Source organism: Oncorhynchus nerka, linkage group LG10 (genome assembly GCF_034236695.1).
Source record: "Oncorhynchus nerka isolate Pitt River linkage group LG10, Oner_Uvic_2.0, whole genome shotgun sequence".
Lineage (NCBI taxonomy): Eukaryota > Metazoa > Chordata > Actinopteri > Salmoniformes > Salmonidae > Oncorhynchus > Oncorhynchus nerka.
Genome location: NC_088405.1, coordinates 38764628 through 38778290, shown reverse-complemented (window position 1 = coordinate 38778290; position 13663 = coordinate 38764628). Strand labels below are relative to the sequence as shown.

General features: G+C 42.0%; 1 protein-coding gene across 2 annotated transcripts in view; it reads left to right on the top strand.

Moving 5' to 3' along the window:
• Positions 1-13663, top strand: part of dntt (deoxynucleotidyltransferase, terminal) — a 158367-nt gene that overhangs the window by 45860 nt on the left and 98844 nt on the right. For both annotated transcript variants that reach the window (XM_029669767.2, XM_029669766.2), the window contains exons 4-6: positions 2623-2793; positions 12429-12500; positions 12725-12848. In XM_029669767.2, the coding sequence (XP_029525627.1) occupies positions 2623-2793; positions 12429-12500; positions 12725-12848 (367 nt within the window). The remainder of the gene's footprint in view (positions 1-2622; positions 2794-12428; positions 12501-12724; positions 12849-13663) is intronic.

The following is a 13663-nucleotide window of genomic DNA, read 5'->3' as shown; positions in this document are numbered from 1 at the left end:
CACATGGAGTGCTCCAAGACAAAAAGGAAACAAACCAAAACTTGTTTCTCACAAGTGTAGCATGGGTTGTGAGCTCTGCAAACAACTTGTCCACTCCGAGATTGAGAACGGTAAATGACTGTGATAATATATTGAATGCAGTGTTGGGACTAATGCAACATTTTTATAAAATTGCTTGGCGTGCCAAGGCAAATACCCTTGCATGCCAGCTGTGGGACCTATGCCATAAGTTGCAGATGCCTGTACCAAACAATTGGAGCTGAGATATTTTCCCCCATAATCAGTGGAAAGTTGCCCCATACTGTATGGTAGTTCTATGTGAATTATGGCTAAGGCTCCCTCTGCTACAGTAGCCGGCTAGCTAGCTTCTCCAGGCAGACCCACAGTGCAGACAGAGTATCCCACCACAGCAGGAGCCTGCCCTCTCACCCCTCTCAATTAAGGCCTCAATCCTCTCATTATCTCCCTCTGTGAACAGAGCCCAGCTGTGTGTGTGTGTGTATGTGTTGGTATGTTGTGTGAGTGTGCATGCATGCGTGTGAACTCCTGTGTGTGTGTGCGCGCATACTTTTTCGGTGTGTTTGAGGTCATCCTCTCGCTACGTGTTGTAAATGGGTCAGTGGAGTCTCCTGCCAGGCTGGGCTCAGGTCTTGCCTGCTGACCCGAAGCAGCATGTCTGGACAGATCACCCATGGCCTGGCCACGCTGTGGGTGACTGCACTGATCTAGCTCACTACTCAACCAAACCAGGAGAAAAGAAACCTGCCAACTTGGCCACGACTGCTAACATGATCTACTGAAGAGAAACACTGTTTTAAAGGTTGGATTATCTACAGTAAAACTGTCCCCATTTTACCCTATCTGATCTCGTCCTCATCAGTGGCACCTTGTGAATACCTGGGTGAGTGGGTGGGGTGGGGTGATAATTCAGCCATTCGTAAAGTGCCACTGATGAGGATGAGATCAGATACGGTAGAATGGGGATACCTTTACTATCGCCATTTTACTGAGTTACTCTTCATATAATTAGTTTTTCCTCACAAAAGGGCTTTATTACAGACAGAAATACTCCTCAGTTTCATCAGCTGTCCGGGTGGCTGGTCTCAGACAATCCTGCAGGTGAAGAAGCCGGATGTGGATGTCCTGGGCTGGCGTGGTTACACATGGTCTGCAGTTGTGGGGCCGGTTGGATGTACTGCCAAATTCTCTAAAACTACGTTGGAGCCGGCTTATGGTAGAGAAAAGAACATGAAATTCTCTGGCAACAGCTTTGGTGGACATTCCTGCAGTCAGCATTCCAATCTGTGGCGTTGTGTGACGAAACTGCACATTTTAAAGTGGCCTTTTATTGTCCACAGTGCACCTGTGTAGTGATCATGCTGTTTGATCAGCTTCTTGATGTGCCACACCTGTCAGGTGGATGGATTATCTTGGCAAAGGAGAAATGCTCAATAACAGGGATGTAAACAAACTCATGAAACATGGGACCAGCACTTTATATGTTGCATTTATATTTTTGTTCAGTATATTATATATTTAGAAGATTTTTTATGTTTTTTTTCTTAGATATTTTGCCCCTAACGGATGAGCCGCCACTACTCTTTATATTTTTATTACAATATGCTTTGCATTCTGTATTAAAAGTAATTTAATTGCCTACATATTTTTTTATCAGCTACTTATGTTTATTCTATCTGTGTAATATGCCTAATATACATCCCTACATTTACCATTAGTCTGTAATTTACTGTACTGTATATCAATGCAGAGCAGAAAGGAAGCTTCTCTTCTCTAGAACATGGTGTCCTCTGGGACTGCTCAGTGAGTAAGGAAGCATCTCTTCCCCGGAACACGGTGTCCTCTGAGACTGCTCATGCATAAACCCCCCTCTCTCCCTCCTGGCAATATCCTTCTATTGAAAAAACCAAAATTGAAAACTCCTGACAGTTGTTCTTTCCTTTCGTTGGACCACCATGTTGCTTCAGAGAGGAAAGTCCACAGCAGCACCGCAGGCCCCTCGGGAGCCTGTTGTGAACAAGTGGAAAATGACAGGTTCCTCTCCGGCGCACACCGACCCAAATATCGCTGTGCGGTCATACGGAAGAGGCCTGTGTGTCGGGGTCTACCGCGGCGGGGAGAGAGATGGATGGGGGGAAGAGGTAGAGGGGAAGGAGAGAGGGAGAGGGGGATTGTGTGCTCCGATCCCTGTCTAACTGCCACCACAGGTCAATGCATCTGACGTGTGATTGCACACCTGACACATCTCTCTCGCTCTCTCTCTCTCTCTCTCTCTGTTTCTCTCTCTTTCTCTCTCTCTCTCTCTCTGTTTCTCTCTCTTTCTCTCTCTCTCTCTCTGTTTCTCTCTCTTTCTCTCTCTCTCTCTCTCTCTCTCTCTCTCTCTCTCTCTCTTTCCTCACACTATATCTCAATTGGGTTTATTTTCTCTCCTTTCCCTATATTTCTCTGACCTCATACTGCAATTATTTTGTGTTTCCTTTTCCATCTTTGTTTCTCATTTACATATTTATATTTCCCTCTCCTTTCATTGTGCCTCTCTCTCTTTCTCTCCTCTCTCTCTATTTCTCTCTCCTTTTTCTCCCTCCCCCTTCCCCTCCTCTTTAGGATGTGTTGGAGGAGCTGGCGGAGAATTCTGAGTTCAATGAAAGTAAGGGTCCATGTCTGGCATTCCGGCGAGCAGCCTCAGTCCTGAAGAGTCTGCCATCAGCAGTGCACTGTCTGGGGGCCATCCAGGGCCTCCCCTGCTTGGGTGAGCACACCAAGGCTGTCATGGAGGTAACATCAGCTCCACTGCATAAATTCAGACACACACACACACACACACACACACACACACACACACACACACACACACACACACACACCCCAGTGTAAAATAAACAGAGTGAAGCCCAAACGTTTCACATGTCCGTGGACATTGGAGTGACACTCAGTAAGCAACCACTGAGTTGAGTATTGTTGAGTGAACATCAGAGGGGAAAAATGTAAAGACCCACTGAGATGAAATAGTAGCTTAGCAAGCACTGAGGCCGTTGTAGTGATGAACAATTGGTGTGTGTGTGTGTGTGTGCACCCCAATGAGAAAGTAAGTCAGAGCAGTATCCCTGAGCTTGATGAGGTTTGGCCTTGGCTTGAGGGTTGAAAACCAGTGGGGAGATGCAGCAGTGGAGGCTACTGAGGGGAGGACCTGGAAACCATGTGTTTGATGTATTTGATACCATTCCACTGATTCCGCACCAGATATTACCATGATATTACCATGATATTACCATGAGCCTGTTCTCCCCAATTAAGGTGCCACCAACCTCCTGTGTTGAGCAGTGGACTCAAGGCAGAAATGTCTACTCTGCTTTACATTTACATTTACATTTAAGTCATTTAGCAGACGCTCTTATCCAGAGCGACTTAGCTGCTGTTTGTTGTTAAAATAGTAAAGTAAACCAAAATACTGCTTTGTAGTCTTTTTTCATACACACACACACACACACACACACACACACACACACACACACACACACACACACACACACACACACACACACACACACACACACACACACACACACAGTCGAAACAGAGTTGAAGCAGATGACAGCAAATTACAACAGAACAACCTCAAAGTTTTTAAAATAAACGCTTCTCCTATAGTTGTGTCCTCTGAGATGTCCAATGATGCCACTATTACATAACTGTGATGTTGTTTGGAGTTTTCATCCTCCACCCTAAGCAGCGCCTTGGTGCCTACTGCTTTTACATCTTTGATAAACGTGATATGGAGACAGTTAGAATGTGACCAGCAAATGAGTTGTGCTCCCTGGAGATGAGAACACTATTAGGCCCGGGAACAAAGCCTGTTCAAAACAAACAGTCGGAGCTGTGTAAAATTACACCCTGAGCTTTTCATTACAGCTATAAAACTGGAATTAATCCGATGCTTTACTATACCAAAGCTATTATTTCTATAATAGGAATGGAAATGAGTATCAGAGGGATACTTTAAGTACTCCTAGCAACAAATTCCATGAGCAGCAGCACTTAGGAAGAGCTCCTCCTTAAATTGCATTTAAAAAATTTTTTTATTTTATTATATGTGAACAGTTGAGGGTAGACTTCATCCTAAAAGCAAACAAGGAAATCAAAGGAGACCTTCTGTTCTACACAGATGATCCCAATGCTTGGCACACCGCTCTTCACAAGGCCAATAATGCACTTAAAATGTCAGAAAATTGAAGAATGAGGCAATTACACATGGATTCCACCCCCAAATTTAACATTAATATTATAATTACGGCACTGTGATGGTTCAAGTTTCGGAGGCTAGTCTGGATACATTTGTCCATTTACCAAACTCAAAACCTCTCCACCAAAACTGCCTACAACAGCGTCCACTTCCTTTGTGTCCCAGGATGTTGTCCCTCTCCTTCCCCTTTTGGCAGGAGACATAGATCTCAGCATGCCACTCTTACATATGGCACTTGCAGTATCACAGCATTTCAGAAGAGGAGATCAGCCTGGTGCGGCAGCATAGGGATGACATGCGTTAGTTACATTATGCTATCAGGTGCATTGAGGAGGACGACCAGTCTCTCAGGACGGAAGTACGCAGAACACGAGAGGAACTGTCCACCAAAGTCAATATAAGCCATCTCCAGGACCTAAGGCAGGAATTAGTCCTTAAAGAGTCCAGTAAAAACCTAGAACCCAGCAAAACTGTTGAACAAGGACCCATCAACTGTCCCAAACATTCAGCCAACTCAATCAACCTATCCACCAACCCAGCTGACCCCATCCACCCCAGTCTCATGGCCTGTGATTGCTCCCACTCTTGCCAACCTCCACAGGCTTGAGAAGAAGCCTGACATTGTTTTGACGATGGACTCCATTGGAAAATGAATGAATGAGCATTAACTTTTGTTTTAAAATAGGGTGGTGGCTAAGTTGTGGTGCCCCACATCTTACAGACCCATGCAGCTCCTGACAGTGGCCCAGCTTGGCTCACCGAGCCTTGTCATTGTGCATACTGGAACCAATGACCTGCATGCTCAGCAGGAAAAGGTGGCCACATCACTTTTCAAGGGTGGTGGAGAGGTTCTCTACCACCTTCCCAGATGCCAGGATTGTAATGTCTATCCTTCTCCCGGAGGAGAGATTTTCACCCTGCCACTATCGAAAGTATTAAATGCCAGCCTCTCCCGGGATTGTGCTAAATGGCCAAATATAAAATCGGTCTACCATCCCACCCTTATTCTGGACTGACTGTATGATAATACACACTTGTTCAAAGAGTCTGTTTCTCTGGGTGGCCAGTCCACCTCACCCCATAGGAGCAGCAGACCAGCTAACAACTTCCTGAGACAAGTTGGACACTCCTTTAGACATGCCTCCGGTGGTGCTTCACAGAGACTGGAGAACAGTCAGGAACACTGCCCCAGACCAGGCCCACCTGAACTCAGCCCGGCTCTACACAGCACCGACCACAACCTAGGGTCTGGCAAAAGACTGTTGAGGATAGTGCACCACATGATGCAGTCCACACCATGTATCAGTCACACAGCCATTTAGCAGATGCTTTTATCCAAAGCGACTTACATTCAAGTGTGGATACATTCTTATGTATGGGTGGTCCCGGGAATGGAACCCACTACCCTGCCGTTACAAGCGTCATGCTCTACCAACTGAGATGCATGTATCATTCATATAATCAGCCCTCATATGCTGAGGGTTTGGAGCTTTCCCAGTGCCACAACCCTCCATACCACCCTCCTCAATTCCCACACAACCTCTCTCACAGGCTAGTTCTGGTTACCCTCCCTACTCCCATCCCCAGGATAGGCCTGGAACACTCCTGCCCCGAATGGCAGTCCCAACCCTGCAACAGAAGCCACAGCAAGGCTCCTGTGCAACACCCAGAATGGCGCATCGGAAGAAAATCCGGTCCCCTACAGCAGTTCCACTCAGTTGGCAAGAGCTTCGTCAGGGTGGACTGAGCTCTGCCAACACTGCTCACCCAGTTCCCGCCCCACCCCCTGTATCCAGCAACTTGGGGTAGGTCTGTCGAATGCTCCGTCTGAAATGCTCTCACGTGTTTGGCCAGGGACCTTGGCAAAGTCTCAGCTCACTCAACAAATAGCTGCAGCAAAAACGCTATGCCTGTTAGCTCTTATGGGAATGACCTGAATACCCCCTCTGGCTTTAAATATCCTAGGGGGTTGGGCTAAAATGGACACAATTGACATTCTGGTTCTTTTGGAAACATGATTAAAAGAGACATTGAAGTACAGTACCAGTCAAAAGTTTGGACACACCTACTCATTCCAGGGTTTTTCTTTTTCTTTACTTTGACTATTTTTTAAAGAATAGTAGTGAAGACATCAAAACTATGGAATAAAAAAATTGGAATCATGTAATAACCAAAAAGGTAAATCAAAATATATTTTATATTTGAGATTCTTCAAACTAGCCACCCTTTGCCTTGATGACAGCTTTGCACACTCTTGGCATTCTCTCAACCAGCTTCATGAGGTAGTCACCTGGAATGCATTTCAATTAACAGGTGTGCCTTGTTAAAAGTCAATATGTGGAAGTTCTTTCCTTCTTAATGAGTTTGAGACAATCAGTTGTGTTGTGACAAGGTAGGGGAGGTATACAGAAGATATCACAATTTGGTAAAGACCAAGTCCATATTATGGCAAGACCAGCTCAAATAACCAAAAAGAAACGACAGTCCATCATTATTTTAATCTGGAAAATGTCAAGAACTTTGAAAGTTTGAACGGATGATCTCCACATGTGTGGTTCCCACCGTGAAGCATGGAGGAGGAGGTATGGTGTGGGGGTACTTTGCTAGTGACACTGTCTGTGATATATTTAAAATTCAAGGCACCCTTAACCAGAGTCAAAGATAGATCTAACCTTTGGTTTTCTTCAGAGCTATCTGAATTCATTGAGATAAGAAATCTCGCCTGGGCCAAAGCAAGGAAATCTGTACTGGCAATCTTTCAGACAACTGAGAAACAGATTTACTATCTCGATTAAGAAAGCTAAATCAAGCTACTCTTAAGCTCTATCTCTGACTCTGCTTGTGGTCCTTCAAAATGTTGGACAGTAAATGCACTGAAGCATACAAGTTCTGTCTGACTTTGGTATCATAACTGAGAAGAATAGGATAAGTGATGCTTTTAATCGTCATTTTTATCTCGGTAGCCTTTTTATTTGAGAGAAGCTGTGGTTTAATTGACCCTGGTCAGTTAATCAATTGCTCTTCCCTCTGCCAGTCTCTAGCTTACTTGACGGTTAACCCGCCGACTTCTAGTGAATCTTTGTTTTCATTTCAACAATTTACTACCTTTGATGTGCTAGATGCCTTGCTTAAGATTAAAGTTGTAAAAAATCCACTGGGGCTGATATGCTTGATCCATTTTTTGCTTCAGCTCTCTGCCCCCCTGATTGCTGTATCATTAACCCATACTTTTTACCTTACAATTATATCTCGTACTATCCCCAAGGTTTGGAAGGTGGACCATATACTCCCTCTTCACAGAGGTGGTGACCCTTGTGACCTAATTAGTTATTGCCCTATTTCTAAACTTTGTTGCCTATCTAAAATATTAGAATCCTTGATTAATTCTCAGCTAAGATCGTTCCTATTTTTGAAATATATTCTAAATGTACATCAGTTGGGCTTTACACCAGGTCGTAGGACTATCTCTGCTGCATCCCTAGGTATAAATGATGTGGTTAACTGTATGGATAAAAGGCACCATTGTGCTGCCCTTTTAATTAACCTGTCAAAGACCTTCAATACAGTTGATCACTCATTGCTAATGCAGAGGGTATCCTCCATTGGCCTAGATCAGGCTACATGTAACTGGTTTAAAACTGATTAACAGATAGAATTCAATGTGTATCTACTGATAGTGTTAAATACATTTTTTTTAGACATAATAACATTTGTCCTGCAGGGGTCAATTCTGAGCCCTGTACTTTTTATTGTTTACATTACCAACACTGCACTTGTATGTCGATTATACTGCTATGTACGTATAACTGCAGTATGCCTTAATTGTATTACAGAAAAAAGTAATTCAACTGAAATTAGTTTTGAATGCAGGATAAACTAAGTACAGTGCCCTCAGAGTATTCACACCCCTTGACTTTTCCCACATTTTGTTGTTACAGCCTGAATTGAAAATGGATTACATTTAGTTTTCTGTCACTACACACAATACGCAATGACGTCAAAGTGGAATTATGTTTTTGGACATGTTGCATGGACTCACATTGTGTATAATAATGGTGTCTAATATGGTTTTTGAATGATTACATCATCTCTGTACCCCACACATACAATTATCGGTTAGGTCCCTCAATCGAGCAGTGAATTTCAAATACAGATTCATCAACAAAAACCAGGGATGTTGTCCAATGCTTCGCAGAGGAGGGCACCGATTGGTAGATGGCAAAAAAAGCAGACATTGAATATCCCTTTGAGCATGGTGGCATTATTCAATTATTCATGTCACGGCTGTCTTCCTGGAAGGAATAAGTGAACCAAAGTGCAGCGTTGTGAGCGTACATATTCCTTTTTAATAGAATGAATGTGGCCAACAAAACAAGAAAACGACCGTGAAGCTTAACTTCGGCTATAATGCCTCTAACAAAGTCAACTTCCCACAAATAACAAAGGGGAAAAGGCTGCCTAAGTATGATTCCCAATCAGAGACAACGATAGACAGCTGTCCCTTATTGAGAACCATACCCGGCCAAAACATAGAACTAAAGAACATAGAATACGGAACATAGAATGCCCACCCAAATCACACCCTGACCAAACCAAAATAGAGGCATAAAAAGGCTCTCTCAGGTCAGGGCGTGACAATTCATGACACTTTGGATGGTGTATCAATACACCCAGTCAATATAAAGATACAGGCATCTTACCTAACTCAGTTCCCGAAGAAGAAGGAAATCACTCAGAGATTTCACCATAAGGCCAATATTGACTTTAAAACTGTGATAGAAGAAACTGAGGATAGATCAACAACATTGTAGTTACTGCACAATAATAACCTAATTGACAGTGTGAAAAGAAGGCAGCCTGTACAGAATACAAATATTCCAAAACATGCATCCTGTTTGCAACACAGCACTAATTAACTTTTTGTCTTGAATACAAAGTGCTATGTTTGGGGCAAATAAAATACAACACATCGTTGTTTACCACTCTCCATATTTTCAAGCATAGTGGTGGCTGCGTAATGTTATGGGTATGCTTGTAATTGTTAAGGACTAGGGAGTTTTTCATGATAAAAAAAGAAACGGAATGGAGCTAAGCACAGGCAAAATCTGAGAGGAAAACCTAGGGGGTACTAAGCTAACATATGGAATTGCTTTAAGATGGTCATACCATGGATCATTTAGCTATTTGATTTTGAATTTCACAATCCCTTCAGGTATAAAAACATTATATAAAAACATTTTTGAATTTGGCCTTTACTACTATAGCCAATAGCAATGCATTGAATAACACATTCATAGATGGCAAGAAAGACAGTCAAAAAATAAATGATAAGGAATAAGGTTTTGAAGGGTCGACCTCTGAATGATCAGCTATGAAAAGCTAACTGACATTTACTCCTGAGGTACTGACCTGTTCCACCCTCTACAACTGCTCTTTTTGTTATTTGACCCTGCTGGTCATCTATGAATGTTTGAACATCTTGAAGAACAATCTGGCTTTAAATGGCCATGTACTCTTATGGCCATGTACTTTCCACTCGGCACAGCCAGAAGAGGAATGGCCACCCCTCAGAGCCTGGTTCCTCTCTAGGTTTCTTCCTCGGTTCCTGCCTTTCTAGGGAGTTTTTCAACATCTCCATTGTTTGCTGTTTGGGTTTTTATGCTGGGTTTCTGTATAGCACTTTGTGACATCTGCTGATGTAAAATGGGCTTTATAAATACATTTGATTGATTGATTCTACACCTAGGAGATAGAAGAAAGCTCAGGAAATATATATATATATATTTTTTTACACGTATTTAACCCTTTAGTTTTGTTGGCACACAACTACCTCCATACTTCCATTCGTTTGTATGGGTTACCTTCAGATGAGTCCTGTGACACTGGTCTCCCCTTTCCATAGAGTGGTCATAATAGTTTGTAGCCCAAACCGTTGGGACGCTACAGATGTTTTCGCGAGAAGAGCGATTTTCGGGATGTTTCACGGTCTGACAAACACCATTGTAGATTGACACACAGGTGCGTCAATAGACTCTTAAGGGTGGACAGATTCTGATGGGGTTCGTCAATAGACTCTAAAGAATCTACTTGAAAATCTATCGCAAGTCCTGAATGGTTGTGTAGCGACGATCAATAACCAATTTGACAGAGCTTGAATCATTTTTCTTTTATAATGATGGGCAAAAGTTGCACAATCCATGTGTGGAAAGCGACTTACCCAGAAAGACTCACATTTGTAATCGCTGCCAAAGGTGATTGTATAAAGTTTTGACTCAGGGGCGTGAATACGTCTGTAAATGTAATTTTTCTGTATTTCATTTTCAATACATTTGCTAACATTTATAAAAACATGTTTTAATTTTCTCAATATGGGTTATTGTGTGTAGATGAGCGGGGAAAAAAAGATTTAATTCATTTTGAATTCAGGCTGTAAACCAACAAAATGTGGAATACGTCAAGGGGTATGAATACTTTCTGAAGGCACTGTATATTTCGAGACCTAAAGCTCATGTAAATAACTCTTGATGAGTTAAACATCTTTGGATGTTTGTCCTTTGCGTACAAATATCTGGGCATCTGGATAGACGAAAAGCTGACTTTTTAAAAAGCATATTGATGAGTTAGTTAATAAGCTGAGAATAAAAATGGGCTTCTTCTATAGAAATAGGTCCTGCCTCTCGCTAAATAGTAGAAAGCAGATTATTCAGTCGGTGTTCCTATCGGTCCTGGACTGTGTTCTAGTACTCATCACTGCATTCTCTACCAGAAAGTTGGTTGGCCCTCTTTGATGTCACGTAAGTTGATACATTGCTATGTTTTCATGTTTAAAGCCCTTTTACAAAAACTCCCACTGTACCTACCTTAATAAATGACTACTAAACTTTTGACTTATGAGTTACCATGTCTGGTCTCCGGGATGGCTAACTCTGGAAATTCGTTTTAGTAAATCAGCTTTTAGTTTTCTGTTCCACAAATAAGCTACAGATCTTCAAAATGTTGTTAAATATGATGTTTTGGTGCCTCAAGGGAAATTCAGAAAGCTGATTGAGCACCTTATTACTGATGAAAGTGATGTTGTGGTGCCTCTTGGGTATATCAGAAAACTGATTGTGGACTTTATTACTTATGAATGTGATGTTCTGGTGCCTCTGGTGTGATTCAGAAAGCTGATTGAGGACCTTATTACTGATGAATCTGATGTTCTGGTGCCTCTGGGGTAATTCAGAAAACTGATTGTGGACTTTATTACTTATGAATGTGATGTTCTGGTGCCTCTGGTGTGATTCAGAAAGCTGATTGAGGACCTTATTACTGATGAATCTGATGTTCTGGTGCCTCTGGTGTGATTCAGAAAGCTGATTGAGGACCTTATTACTGATGAATGTGATGTTCTGGTGCCTCTTGGGGTAATCCAGAAAGCTGATTGAGGACCTTATTACTGATGAATGTGATGTTCTGGTGCCTCTGGGGTAATTCAGAAAGCTGATTGAGGACCTTATTACTGATGAATGTGATGTTCTGGTGCCTCTGGGGTAATTCAGAAAGCTGATTGAGGACCTTATTACTGATGAATGTGATGTTCTGGGGTAATTCAGAAAGCTGATTGAGGACCTTATTACTGATGAATGTGCTGTTCTGGTGCCTCTGGGGTAATTCAGAAAGCTGATTGAGGACCTTATTACTGATGAATGTGCTGTTCTGGTGCCTCTGGGGTAATTCAGAAAGCTGATTGAGGACCTTATTACTGATGAATGTGCTGTTCTGGTGCCTCTGGGGTAATTCAGAAAGCTGATTGAGGACCTTATTACTGATGAATGTGATGTTCTGGTGCCTCTGGGGTAATTCAGAAAGCTGATTGAGGACCTTATTACTGATGAACGCGCTTGTTTTTTATGACTGTGTTTTTCTTTCTGCTTGCATTTTGTATTTATATTTTGATGCATATATTTTCTGTCATTTCTGTACTTCAGGTCTTATCTATAAAAGAAACCTTGATCTCAGTATGACTCCCTGATAAAATAAAGGTTAAATAATAAAAAATAAAAAATAAATACATCTATTTTAAAATGAAGAGCGATCAAGCTATAGAAGTGTTTAAAAAAAATGTAAACCACAAAGGACTCAACAGAAGTTTGGAAGGATAAATCGTCTATTTGATTTGGTTTTACAGGAGATCCTTATATTTGGCCGCTCCTTTAAAGTTGAAGAGGTACAGAGTGATGAACGATATCAGGCACTTAAGGTAAGTGGATCAAAAGCAACTCTTTTCAATTTTCTTGTGAAATTATTTTTAAGTGATAGATATCATAGTTTAATTTGCTGTATATTTCCGCCAAATTATAATTTTATACACCATACAAATGCTGCCAGCAAGACTTAAATAGAACCCATACCAGTAATTCCTCCCCCCAAAGAGATCCCATCTGACAACATGTTATTTTGTGTACATCAATGTTTTCTTGCCAGCTGTTCACCAGTGTGTTCGGGGTTGGACCCAAAACTGCTGAGAAGTGGTACCGCAGAGGGCTGCGCTCACTCAAGGAGATTCTGGCTGAGCCCAACATCCAGTTGAACAGGATGCAGAGAGCTGGTATGAACAGGAGTAGCACACAACCTCCTCCCTTTGTTTTGATATCAGAACACTAATATGTAGCTGCTCTTAAATGATCTTAGTTTTGACATTGCCTTAATTGCAGAAAGTAGTAAACTCTGCTGGTATCTCTGTCTCTGGGATTGCATTCACAAAAGGTCGCGGAATACGATTCTATGAATAGGGAGGACCTGATCCTAAATCAGCACTTCTAACCTGATACGCTTTTACGGGCCCCAGTCTCTCATTCTGTTATGGTAATGTCCCAGAGTAGGTTCTATATCCGATGCTCTAAAAGTAGCAGTTGACCCCCAGACAGTTGGCACTTTACAGTGATAAGCTGAGACCGTAGGTGAAGTAACACAATGAGAACCTAACAAGGGGGATTCATAATGCAAATCAATGAGTCGTAGTTATAAAGAGTAAACCTTGTCATGGGACACTCATCAATCAGCTTGGGAGAGAAGGCCCTCATTAACATAAAGACCAAAAAACGTTCCCTGACTTTCAATATGAGAATTGTGATTTGTTTGCAACAGAGTGAACTACCGCTTGACCAGACTTACTTACTGATTTTATTGTCCCCAAGGGGACATTTTGTTGCAGTGTCATGTACACGTTTAAAGTTGCGTTTAAATACAAAACCAATTTGGCAATACAACTTTCATAACAGTTACATACAAATAAAAAAAGACTAGCAAAAAAAAGGGACTAGACTCCAGCATGCTTCTATAGCTTGCAATAATTACATTTATTTTCTTGCAAAAATGAAACGACAATGAAATACAATACCACAGTCACAACATGGAGCCGAA